The 13,493-nt window shown below is 37.4% G+C and overlaps 1 protein-coding gene across 1 annotated transcript; it reads left to right on the top strand.

Moving 5' to 3' along the window:
• Positions 1-776: 776 nt before the first annotated feature.
• LOC131327264 (GDSL esterase/lipase At5g33370-like) lies at positions 777-6,133 on the top strand. Its single transcript, XM_058360331.1, has 5 exons — positions 777-1,248; positions 1,373-1,500; positions 2,498-2,740; positions 4,184-4,436; positions 5,691-6,133. Exons 1-5 carry the CDS (start codon positions 1,002-1,004, stop codon positions 5,921-5,923), a joined length of 1,104 nt encoding a protein of 367 aa, XP_058216314.1. The 5' UTR covers positions 777-1,001; the 3' UTR covers positions 5,924-6,133.
• Positions 6,134-13,493: the final 7,360 nt, after the last annotated feature.

Below are 13,493 nucleotides of genomic sequence, written 5' to 3'. Positions count from 1 at the left end.
TAAATTCAAGGTTTCCCTTGGAATTAGAGACGAAGGGTATAATGGGAAATTCCTTGACATTTACCCATCTAGTTTTAGAGTGGGACAAAAATTTGGGACATCCAAAAGTGATAGCTGGGAGTAAAAATGGGGACGAAGGGAGTATATATTTTCCATTTATAATGTCTTTCATGATTTTGAATCAAATCCGTATTGCATATAAAACTACAATATGACTTTAAAGATACGAACGGTTTCTTAAAATTGTCCGGGATAATTGAAGTGGACAAAATTTTGGGATGAAGGGAGTATTATGGTTCTCTCCAGAAGGAGATAAAACCAAAACTCTCAAGAATTCCATTTTGAAAATTTTACCATTATTGTTCTTAAGGAAAATCTAAATGTGTCTATTTTTTATCGGCAGAGAAAAATACTCCATCTAAATGCGTCCTTGAAGGAGGATGAATGGTTTTGGCCTCTCTATATTTTTTATTAGCTGCTGAATATGCATAATTAAAGTTGCTTTTGGAGAATTTTATTCAATGTAAATCTTGAGCAGTATAGGCATATCTACATATCTGTTATCGGAATTAGCCACCGTACCTCTGGTCTATAACTATGAAACGCTTACACGTTCGTTAGAACAAATGCACATTCGTTTGTTATTTCCAATGTGGTAGATAGATAAAAGCATCTATCTATCTGCACGGACCGACTAATCGTTTATCATAGTATAATTATATACAAATCAAAGCGTGATCCATTTGCTTCTGTAATGGCCTTGCCACATCTGACCTGATAGCATTTTCCAAAAGCAAGTTGCACTCTACACAAGTCTGTCATGGTGATGAATTTAAGTCTGCCAAACAACCCCTGCACTGGAGGTAGGAAAAGCAATAAATATATGGTCTCTCCTTTGCAACCCAAACCTTATATATAAGGGGCACCCCTCCTTGTTACATCCTCATTACAAGAAGTTTTGCAAGAGCTGTTTCTAGGGTTATATCTCCAGTCCAATTAAAATGGAGAGTTCAATGACTTTCAGCTCTTGGATGGTTTTATGCATGGTGGTGGTGGCTTTGGGTACTCTTGCCCCTCGTGTTGAAGCCAGGGCTTTCTTCGTTTTCGGAGATTCTCTGGTCGATAACGGCAACAACAACTATCTGGCGACCTCTGCCCGTGCCGACTCGCCTCCTTATGGCATTGACTACCCGACTCACCGCCCAACTGGCCGCTTCTCTAACGGCCTTAACATACCCGACATCATTAGTTAAGTTTCGTATATTTAATTGCTTTAGCTAGCTAGGGTGTATAATTACCCTTTTCTTTGATTTATTTTACACCAATAAGCCACATTTTTGTTGTAAATAGTAACATTGGTGACTACTTTCAGGTGAACAAATGGGAGCAGAATCTACATTGCCGTACTTGAGTCCTGAGCTCAGGGGGCAGAGGCTACTCGTGGGTGCCAATTTCGCATCGGCCGGGGTTGGAGTTCTCAACGACACTGGAATTCAATTCGTACGTAAATTCAAACTTGCTAGTCTCAGACTCTCAATACGACGCATGTCGCCATTAATACTCCATTTTTTATTTTTTTTTATCTTCATTTCATGTCCCAGCTTCCTTGGATATTTTGGATTAGTACTTCTTAAATTTAGAAAAGACTGATGAGAAAAAAACTTTAAAGAAAGATTTCTTGCCATGTGCCATAAAAAGATAGACCTGTCATTATGAAAAACGATGATTTTATTATTATGTTAACTACGTTTGTTGACCATCCATATTTGGAATAGACCTGTCCTTATGAAATCACGGAATAGACCGTTCATGTCACGTATTTTGCTAGGAGGAGTGCTATAGACAAAGAAAATAGACAAAGAATTGACCCTTAAAGTGTACTTGAACGGCTCAGATTTACTGTGCAGTGCATCTGAACCGTTCAAGTACACTTTAAGGGTCAATTCTTTGCCCATTTTCTTTGCACGTAGCATTTCTCATTTTGCCAGTGCGACAAGGACGACAATTGACGTGATACCCGAAACATGATCACCAATTGCGGTAACTTCCGGCGCGTATGAATTGTCCCAACCTCTTTTTGATTTTAGAACCTAATATTTGCTTGACTGTTTTTTCTCAAAATCTACTCGAGTCCGGTATAAAAACTTTACGGGTGTGGAGATAAGAAAATATTTCAATATGAAGTCGATGCGAATGTGATAAAATTCTTTGAAAATTGACCAAAAAAACATCGTCAATATTGGCTTAGAAATGGTAGGATCGCTCCCCAATGCAATGCCATTTGTCTTTTCAAGTTAAACTATTCTCTCCGTTTGCTACATGTCATTTCTCTAATGCTAAGAGTACAATGAGGCCCACGTGACAATGTACACCCTTTCGTTTGTACCAATAGTAGGGCTCTAAACTTGTTAAATACATGCACGAGACATATACATGGAAAAACCCAAGTACGAACATCGATTGACTCCATGAATTGATGTTGTGATGGATATTGCAGGTGAACATAATCAGGATGTACAAGCAACTGGAGTACTTCCAGCAATACCAGACCAGGGTGAGTAGTCTGATCGGAGCCGATCAGACCCAGAGGCTCGTGAACCAAGCGCTCATACTCATCACCGTCGGTGGCAACGATTTCGTTAACAACTACTTCCTGGTCCCCTTCTCCGCCCGGTCCCGCCAGTTCTCCCTCCCTGACTATGTTCGCTACGTTATCTCCGAGTACCGAAAACTCCTCGTGGTATATATGCATTTTCCTTTATCACTTTCACCATTTTTTCTTTACGAATTTTTCGGAAAATGCAATAGCGAGAACAACCCAAAGCCCAATATAGTTCCTTTGGCTCGTCGGTCAAGAGTTTTCGGGCCAGCTTACCCGAAACTTATCGTTCCGAGTGATTAATTGCCAACCTTCTTTATGTCATGGTAGGGATAAGATTGTCCCTTGACTGAATGACTGGTACAGTACTCAAAATTAATACTTAACAACCAGGCATTGGGACCAATCCAGTATGGCAAAGAGTTTTAAAAATTTCCCCCACTGTGTATTTAAGTAGAAAGCGTGTTGGGCATGTGGGTATGTCAGGCTCGAGGCAGTACGGGTTTTGCCATTTCACTTGTGCATGTTTTGGTGGGTGTGAAGGAATAGTTACTTTCCACTGCTTCTTCACGTGGTTAATTTAGTGCTGCTGCCTCCGTACCGAAATGTTTGTTCGGTCCGCAAAACAAAAACGTGAAATAATAATATTACTTTTTTTTCAAGAAATATTCGGAAAAAAGTCAATGATTTATTAGATATTGATGGGTTATGTAGATATCAATTTACGAGACATCAACTTTTATTTTCAAGAAAAAGTTTGATTTTTTCTTAGAATTTTTTTTTAAATTTTCGTTTTACAGGCCGGATAAAGATTTTGTGACAGGAGTATCACTCATTAATTAACACATTTATGAAAGTTTCTCTCTCTCCAAATCTGTTAAATTTACCTACCGAAACTTTGTGAAGTTAATGAAAAAGCACATGTATAGATAGGTAACAACTGCATAAGAAAATAATATTCGTACTTCAAAATTAATGGAGGCACTCTAAAAAACAAAAGAAAGTGGCTTTGAAATTACACTGATTTTAGAGTGCACCCATCAATTTTTGAAGTGCCAATATTATTTTGGATAATGGAAAGTGCAAAATCAGATAGAAGCACACTTGGATTTGATACTTAATGTTAGTAGAAGGGAAGAACTGGGACTAGTTACTGTTCTTAACAAGTCCCCTCACCAATTTACAGAACTAATTCTTACGTCCACTGGCCCGCGGTGAAAAGACTCAATTGTGGATTAACGGTGTTCCGGATTCTTAAAAAAGAAACTTTTAGAAAAGAACGATAATTTCAAGTTCAAAAATTATTTATTTATGCAAATAATTTTTCTATCAATATAGATTGTGTTTGATAGATCACATTGAGATCTTTTAAACGATAAATAAAAAAATTTATTATATTTGAACTTGAAATTACATTCTTTTAAAAAAAAAGATTTAAAGAGAAAACGGAACGGCACAACATATAAAAGGGACTGTTTTTTTTACACCTCAGATGCTCAGGCCAGCACGGTACTTTATGTTAGCGATACAAGCGTACTGCTTTCGTTGCTCCAACATTTGTTATTTAAGTCTTGAAAACTGCAGAGGCTGTATGAACTGGGGGCTCGACGGGTTCTGGTGACGGGCACGGGGCCGATGGGATGCGTGCCGGCCGAATTGGCGCAGCGGAGCAGGACGGGTGAGTGCGCCGTGGAATTGCAGCGAGCCGCGGCCTTGTACAATCCGCAACTTGTACAGATGGTGGGTGGAGTCAACGACGAAATTGGAGCTCAGGTCTTCATAGCTGCAAACACAATGCTGATGAACACCGATTTCATCTATAATCCGGCAGCATATGGTATGCAGTTCATTTCTCTCTATCACTTCACGATTTGGATACTATGCATTAACTGAATTATTCGATACGCATGAGTTCCACACGAGAATTTGTGGAGTCGCACACATTGTTCGGTCATGGACACATTTGTTTGGATCTGTGCACTCTCGTCACTGACAAGTATCAATTTGACGACATAGAATCATAGTCTTACATCCCCGATCCAAATAAGGAGCTATAGTCTACCTTCTAAAACGAAAAGAAAAAGGAAGGAGAAAGTGGATCCATGTTCGATGGAAACCTACTGTCAGACAAAAAAATCAACACGCTTTTACGAAAAAATAAGGATGTTTAGGGTGCGTTCTCCCTTCTTTTTTTTGGGTAGAACGCACGCTTATCTTGTTTTGTTTTTTGATTGTACTGGTAGCCAATTTATTGAGATCTGATCTGTATATCTAACAAAAGGGTTAATAATTGATTGGCCATCAGACAGAGAGAAGAGGGACCACGGGATTTTATGTCATTTTATCTTTGGATGTCTCTTCCATATGAACAATACGGACCCCATGCAGCTACTGCAAAATTAATTGACAAGGATTATTGCAGCTTCAAGGGTTCTCTATGCCCTGTTATTCAATTGAGAATTATCTTTTTGAGAAATGAGTCTATCCCAGAGTTTTAACTTGTTGTATAAGGTGACGTAGCCGTATCGGTGATACAGCCATATATCGGACTGTACTTGTCCGTATGGACCGTATCTACTAATATGTAAGTAAATAGCAATGTCGGAAGTCTAAAATCCCGGTTATGTAACGACTGTTATGTAATGTCTGCTGCGATACATAACAGCAATTATAAAAAGTCCTGGTCTATTCTTATTTTTCCATTGATTCGATAGGTTACATTTCCAAAATAATGTCCTTATTTGAATTTTTTTCACATTTGTTGGTTTTGCACCAAACTTTTGTGGGTTAATGATTTGTCCCCACGAGAGGAATCTAAAAAGTAAAATTTTGGCACTTTACCCAAGTATTTTGAGAAATAACCATTTTTAAGCAAAAGAATACACAAAAATTTGGCGCAAAATTAACAAACGCGGAAAAATTTTAAATAAAGACAAAATTTCCAGGTTTAAGTTAAATCTAAGAGAACGCAGCCCGAGCCTGTGCTTATTCCTTGCACTAACAACTTATCTCTCTCCACTAATTTTAAATACTTCAAATTTTGATGATTGGCTACCCAAATTTAGTAACATGAATTACAATGACTGTGCAGGGTTTGTTACATCACAGATAGCATGTTGCGGGCAAGGCCCGTACAACGGGATTGGGCTTTGCACGCCCCTCTCCAACTTGTGCCCGAACCGAGACATCTACGCTTTCTGGGATCCATTCCATCCGTCCGAGAGGGCTAACAGAATCGTTGTGTCCCGGATCCTGACTGGCTCGTCCAAGTACATGAACCCGATGAACCTCAGCACCATCTTGGCGTTGGACTCCAACACCTAGCCGTCTTCAACTTTTTTCTCCCACTTTTATTTCTTACTCCATTGCTATTATCTCTTGAGTGATCTTTTCCTCCTATTCATATGTTGTTTGTTGGTTTGTTTGGTCTAGTAGAATGTGATAAAAACTAGAGGGGTGTGATTTTTAATTGCATCAATATGGCTATCATTTTGTTTTAATGAATAGTACTCGTGGTTTGGTCTTCGAATTCAATTGTATTTCTCTAGAAGCCTAATCAGGCCGCCTTCGGGGTTTTTTTGTTTTTGTTTTTTTTTGGGTCTTTTGTTCTTGGTGATGTTGAGAAAGTACTTGTTTGGAACTGTTATGATTGTGATGGATGGACAAGGCATAATTTATGAGGAAAAATTGTGATTATCCAAATTGGGTATGTGTCTCTTTGAAGTTTGAACAAGTGCAAGCAATGGAATATGATAACTGGACGGTAAATTTGCTTGGTTTTGGTGACGAGGTCACGACGTATGTATTCCAATGGATCCGGGGATTCTATAATGCACCCTTGTGGTTGCACTGCAGAGTCTACGAGTTCGTATTTCAATATCAATCTGTTGGTGGCTATCACACCGCGGCCACCAACTGAATGAAGTGAGTGTTGTTGCCTAACTTTTCAACCCACAACTGATTTTGTTTGAAGTTGGTTTGAAATCAACAGTTATTGCTATAGAAGCAGAAAAGTCTGCAAAACTGAATGTTTGGATGAAAGGGTCTAACCAAATTTTTCAAAAATAAAACATCAACAAAGATTCTCTCAAAATAAAAAATATCATCGCATTGTTATTTTTAGCATGATTTCGTGTACAACTTTGATCACAATCGTCGAGGATTTCGAACAACGGAAGACTTCCCGAAAGAATTTCAAGCATTCCATTCTAAGTTGTCGAAAATCACCAAAAGCCTTGCTAGCAGCAAATCAATCGATCAACGCCCACGGCAGTTATTACTGAGAGCTACAAAGCCTGGCGTTGAATCAAATTTGGTACTAACCTGTAGGCCAATAACTTGCCTTCGTTTCAACTTCATTGTTTTTTTTTTGGATAAGTTCATTTTTCATTGAGAAAAAAACAACCATACCAAGACCAAGGGCATTCCCTTGTAACCTAATATACAAAGGTAGTTACTGACAAGCTAAAAAAACACATCAGAAGAAAGCAAGGACAGGAACTACTCCAGAGCTAGTTCAACTTCGATCATTGTTGCTCACTCTAAGGCCGACAGTGAAGAAAGATAACCGCACCATTTGGACCCATGAATACATGTAACACCCGAGGTGTTTAATTACGTTGATCATGATTTCTTAAGTATAAGTAAATCACAAATATTGGCCGGTCACGAGCCGTGATTCCCTATTAAGCGGTTTAGGAATAGCGGGTCGTGACAATACATCCCAATTTGAGCCCTTGTGATTCCTTAAGTAATAGATTGGATGTATTCCCAATGATAAAATAGATGATGATGTCTGAAGAAAGTCATTGATCAAGTACCGATTCTCTAATGCTCAAAAACATTTTCTCAAACAAGCCTTCAACCAAAAAGAGAAGAGTCGCACACCATGCTTGATTAAACTAAACCTCGCGTGCACATGTTGCGAGATCTGGTGGGCACACAAATATATTTCGAGGACCTAAGATGAACTTCGATCAAAAATAGGTTCCTAATAAATTTTTACGAAAATCAAATAAAAAATCAATGAATTAAATTTTCAAAATCAAATACATGTATTCAATTCAATGCGGAAGAATCCCGAAAAAAGAGAATAATATATTACTCCTACAATATTAAATGAACATTTTTTTTTACTACTTATAAACTTATCGAGAGCCCCCGCTTGAGACTGAATTAATTCATCTACTTTTTTCTTTCGCTTTATTTTTTCAAATTCCAGGCATGATTCCTTAAAATCTGCAAATCCAAAGAAAATTCCACTGTCAATTTTGCCATCACTTAGAAATAAACATATATAAACATTAAGCTCTGGACCTTCTGGTCGTGGTCCCTTCTTCCAAAAAAGGGGATTAGAGTTTGTTTGTAAATTTTAAGGGGAAAAAATACGCATTAAAGTTATTAATACACCAACCACTTTGAATTATTTACAGGGGCCCCAAAAATCACAGGATTTAGTTTGTTTTTTTTGGATTTTGAAGAAAGTTTTTTGGGTAATGAGTGAAGAGAAATAAATAGAGAAATGAGAGTAATACTCTCTCTGTCCCAATTTAATTGTCCCTTCTGGGGGTTCGTGTCACTTTTCAATTGATTATATCTTTTAATTTATAATATTTTATGTGATTTCGAAAATATTGTATTATAAAACTAATCGAGATCTACCAAAATAAGATCCATATTCGATATGAAATTCATTACTAATTTAAAGATATACTCCCTCCGTCCCTAAATAAGTGTCCGGCGCGCAAAACTAGGAGTTAAAAATGAAGCATTTGTTTCGTTAAAAAAATCAATTTTTTTCACAAATCAATAGATGGCAATGAGTTCTATTATATTGTGAAAAAAAATTAAAATTTTTAATAAAAAATATGCATGTTTTGTAAAGCTTAATTTTGCGCGCCGGACACTTATTTAGGGACGGAGGGAGTACTAATTTTTTACCCGATTAGAGTAGGTTGTTCTTCTAAATAAGCCACTTAACTTCTTCTTTTTTATCCTTATTCAAAAAAAAATCGCATTTGTTAGTTTTTCGTCAATTTTTTTGGGAATTATTACTTCGTCATGATGAGAGGAATCTAAAAAATAAAAAATTACATTCGAAACCTAATTTTTTTGAATAAAGACAAAAATAAGCCAAGTTTTTCATCTTTATTCAAAAAAAATTGGATTTCGATCGTAATTTTTTATTTTTTAGATTCCTCTTGTCATGAAGAAGCAATAATTCCCAAAAAATTGACAAAAAACTAACAAATGTGAAATTTTTTTGAAGAAGAACAAAAAAATAAGCCAAGTGACTTATTTAGAAGAACAAGCTTGAAAAGAAACTTTTACCGGGGACCATGCGCAAAGAGTGAGGTTGGGCGTTGAAACCCAAAACGAACAAAGTCTTTACGTCCCGTGTGATCTCCATTTACTCCAGTTTTTTTCTTCAGAAAATTAGAGGCCGGTCCTAATTTTTAGGTTCGGTTTCATCTCAATCCTGAATATTATTGCCTAACCTAGATAGGCTCGGTTATGTTACGTATTGACTTTTTTGCCCGTGTAAACTTGTTAAAATAATATTCTCTCTCTCCTTTTGATCTGCAGGAGAATCGAGATCATCCCCAAACCCACCACCTCGATCTCCCCCACTGCTTCCCCTCCTCCTTCTTCGATTGCGGGTTCAGTCTCGAAAACAGCCAGCATTCGAGAGAACCGAGAAGAGATTAGAAAGTTCGACCAGCGTCATCGAACATAGTCGATTCGATAAGGAATATCACGAAGAGAGTTCAGTTGCCAAAGAGCATTGATGTTCGCTCGAGCGGGTACCTGAAGATTGCTCTTCGCGGCGGTGGAGGGAATGGAGATCTGAGTCGAGGTAACCGACGTGGGTTCTTGCTACTCTCGGTTCTACAACTTCGATTTCGGGCCTGATCTCAAAAACCACGGTGCATCGGAGTGCTCGGAAGACGATGTAAATCTGGGGGAGGTAGATGACGATGGAGTGAGGCATTGCCTGATGTAAATCTGGGGTTGGGATCGATTAGTTTTTCTTGCACTTTGTATCCGGGTGAGATCAGTGGAGATAATTACACCATTTATCTTAATGGTGAAATACGTATGTAGTTTTTTTTTTTTAAAACTGGAATACACGTGCACTTGAAATGAGTTTTGCAAATGTATTTTTTGAAATGTGTTCAAATCGCACTACAAATAACTATATTTGATGATTTTTTTTTTCAATTTTTGTTGGCGTGTGTGTTTTTTATAAGAACTGTATATTGTTCATGAGAACTATATATTTTTCTATGAGAACTGTTTTTGAAAATTGTGTATTGTTCATGCGAACTGTGTATTGTCTATGAGAATTGTGTATTTTTTACGAGAGCTGTGTATTTTTCTATAAGAACTGTGTATTTTCCATGAGAACTATGTATTTTAGTGTGTGGTGAGACTATTTGACGGTGTATTTTTCAATTAACATAGCCATTTCAAATGAGAACTGTCAATGATAATTGAGTTTTTTCTATGAAAATTATGTTTTTTTTTTATGAGAACTGTTATTGTCCATGATAATTGTCTATGAGAACTGTGTATTTTTCTATGAGAACTGTCTATAAGAACTATGTATTTTGTATGAGAATTGTATATTTTCTATAAGAACTCCCTATGAGAACTGTATATTTTATATAAGAACTGTGTATTTTCTATGATAATTGTGTTTTTTTATGAGAACTGTTATTGTCAATGATGATTGTCTATGAGAATTGTGTATTTTTCTATGAGAACTATGTATTTTCTATGAGAACTGTGTACTTTAGTATGTGGTGAGACTATTTGAACGGTGTATTTTTCAGTTCACATAGCCATTTCACATGAGAACTGTGTTTTTTTATGAGAACTGTATTTTTTCTATGAAAACTATGTTTTTTTTCTATGAGAACTGTTATTGTCCATGATGATTGTCTATGAAAACTGTTTATGAGAACTATGTATTTTCTATGAGAATTGTATATTTTCTATGAGAACTCCCTATGAGAACTGTATATTTTCTATGAGAACTGTATATTTTCTATGAGAACTGTGTTTTTTCTATGAGAATTGTCATTGTCAATGATAATTGTTTATGAGAATTGTGTATTTTTTTAATGAGAAATTATGTATTTTCTATGAGAACTGTGTATTGTAGTATGTGATGATGCTATTTGAACTATGTATTTTACAGTTCACATAGCCATTTCACATGAGAAATGTCTATGAGAACTCTGTTTTTTCTATAAAAAATGTGAGCCCAATTATTATTAAAGCCTTCTCTACCATAGAATTCGGCCTTCGGGGTCAACCCGGCGGCTTCTATGAGGAAGGTGGCGCAAAGGAGGCTCGAGGGCTTGTTAAGGAAGGCGGCAAGGGCCGACGAAGGGGAGAAAACGAAAGGCCTTTTCTGGTCCCCCTGAGCCGGGGGTGCTTGTGGGGGGTGGGGGGGGGGGGGGGGGGGGGGGGGGGTGTGCCACGATGAAACAAGGGAATGATAGGCCACCTTTGACTAATAAAAAAGAAAGGAAAACGTCACTAAATCGACAACAATGGCCCTCGTCCGATATCATTTAGTATAAAGCGCCATATTCCTCCCCTAAAAGTCGTGAAATGCTTACTCCAGTTAAGCAGCAGGGATAGAAGCCAGCCCTTAGACGCTACTTCTTTGATGCCTCCCGAGCAAGATCAGATAATTGTGTTATAAGCTCGGGAGAACTGGGTCTTCTTATTATTTTCTGCTACGCTTATACACAAGTTCCATAAGTGTGAGCAGTACGAGCGGAAAGGCTCCCATACTGTTTGGTGTAGGGTAGGGGGCATAGATGCCAAACAAACCTCACCCCTCTCTATCTTAGTAGAAACGAGAAAGCGTTGCATAGGAAGCCAAGAAAAGAAGCGGCAGAGGCAGCAGAACAGAGATGATTCCCTAACGCTCGGCGGCTGCCATAAGAAAAAGTGTATTTGTGAAGGCAAGGAATAAGCTTGACTAGGGTATAAGAGAAGTCGGTAAGTCCTAGCCAGGCCCAGGAGGTAGTGTAGGTTAGAGCCCTACTCATCCCAGTCCGTTAACCAAACATTGAATAGATAAGAAAGACGCTCCGGGAGTAAAGCATGTATCGAAATAGACAGAATATTTGTTTTCCCTAACCAACGATTTTGTGGTACAAGCATTCGTTCGGAATCCGCCCTGTTGAGATGATAAAGCACTTGCCAATGCCTGTAACACGGACAGCCACGAGAGGAAGATCAATCACCAGCCGAGACCAACTCCTTCGCCCGCTTTTTGGTTCATCTCTTCCATATTGCGTCTTTCGTTCGGTCTTTGCCTTCCCGACGGCTAAAGTTCGGTTAAGAAATACTGGATTGAAGAATCATGGATCACAAAATCACATAACAAATTGGGAATGTCTTCCTCGCCGGTTTAACAACTGGTCATCTTTCGGCAATTCACGTCACCCCAGTTAAGCCTCACCGTGGTTGCTCACACAAGAACTCGTTGCTCGAAAGATTCTTGAAAAGATCGAGAAAGTATTTACACGCCTCAGGCAGTCTCTAATCTTCTCTCACGAAGTACTATGGAAAGTTTATCAATCGGCGAGTGATTGTCCTTTCACTACCTTCGTTCCTGTCTGAGATGTTTTTTTTTTATGAGAATTGTTATTGTCCATGATGATTTTCTATGAAAATTGTGTATTTTTTTATAAGAACTATGTTTCTATGAGAACTATGTATTTTAGTGTGTGGTGAGGTTATTTGAATTGTATATTTTTCAATTCACATAGTTCTCAGAGAACTGACTATGAGAATTGGCAGTCCAGTTCACAGAGCCAAGGGCATTTTTGTCCGAAATAATATCGGTCAGAAATTGTATCTAAAAATATAAATTTTACTAAAAATGGATACGTAGACAAAAAATTAAGAAGAATGGGTAAAATAGTAAAAATGTATGAAAAGTCAAAAGAAATTACTAAAATAAAAAATATATATTTGTTAAGACTATTTGAAATCCAATCTTAGAAAACTGGGCCGGCTTAAAAATTTCCCTTTTTTCTTTTTCTTCTGCCCCTGTTTCATTTTGACCCGCCCATTGGGCCTGTGGTCCGTAGTGTACAATACAATGTTTGGGTTTTAAAATGGAGCCGAGTGTTTTGCACAATTTTTAGAGGGCCTAAGAGCATTTCCAGTAGCTTCGAGCGTATTCTAGTCAAATTGGCTAGGAACTAGAGTTTGTCCGTGTTCGAAGGTAAGACGCAACGCGTTTTAACACAACTAAAATGAATTGCAAAACTATTGACCACCCCCCGCCAACCAAACTGTTTTCTTTGCCCGTGTCCAAATGTACGGCGCAATACATTTTGAACACAATTAAAATGAATTGCAAAACTATTGACCCCCCGCCAATGAAATTGATTTATACTGAAAGATTTTTTCTTAAATTAGGATCAAACATATTTTTTTCTTACCCTTTTGTTTAGTTTACCGAAAAACACACACACCAAAAAAATTGTAATTGATCAACCGATACGATTGTCTAGCAATAATTTCATACATGCAATTTTATTGCTTTTTATCTTTCCATAGCAAAAAAATAGTTGGAATATGAAAGGTTAGAGAATATTGAAAATATGATAGAATTTTCTAGCCCTTTGACTCTTCTCAGCGATAGAATTTATGAGTGATAAGTTTGAGCCGTTAAATTTATATATATAGAATTCAAATACTGAGTTGTTTTATTATATAGATTACCTCAAAAACTAATTTAGCTAGCCATCAAATAATTGAAGTGCTCAACAGCCAAGGAAATTGAGCTAGGCAAATCAAAAAAACATTTTTATACAATAGAAAAAAGAAAAATTCCAGACAACTAAAAAAAAAAAAACCC

This window comes from Rhododendron vialii, chromosome 5a (assembly GCF_030253575.1).
Source record: "Rhododendron vialii isolate Sample 1 chromosome 5a, ASM3025357v1".
NCBI classification, from domain to species: domain Eukaryota; kingdom Viridiplantae; phylum Streptophyta; class Magnoliopsida; order Ericales; family Ericaceae; genus Rhododendron; species Rhododendron vialii.
The sequence above is the reverse complement of the archived record's forward strand: the minus strand, read 5'-3'. Positions and strand labels throughout refer to the sequence as shown.

What these genes read in the sequence shown, in the direction of transcription:
- LOC131327264 (XM_058360331.1), top strand. Translation starts at nt 1,002, where the DNA reads ATGGAGAGTTCAATGACTTTCAGCTCTTGGATGGTTTTATGCATGGTG. An exon ending in TAACATACCCGACATCATTA is followed by an intron (nt 1,249 to 1,372) that starts GTTAAGTTTCGT and finishes GACTACTTTCAG; the next exon opens with GTGAACAAATGGGAGCAGAA. An exon ending in CTATAATCCGGCAGCATATG is followed by an intron (nt 4,437 to 5,690) that starts GTATGCAGTTCA and finishes ATGACTGTGCAG; the next exon opens with GGTTTGTTACATCACAGATA.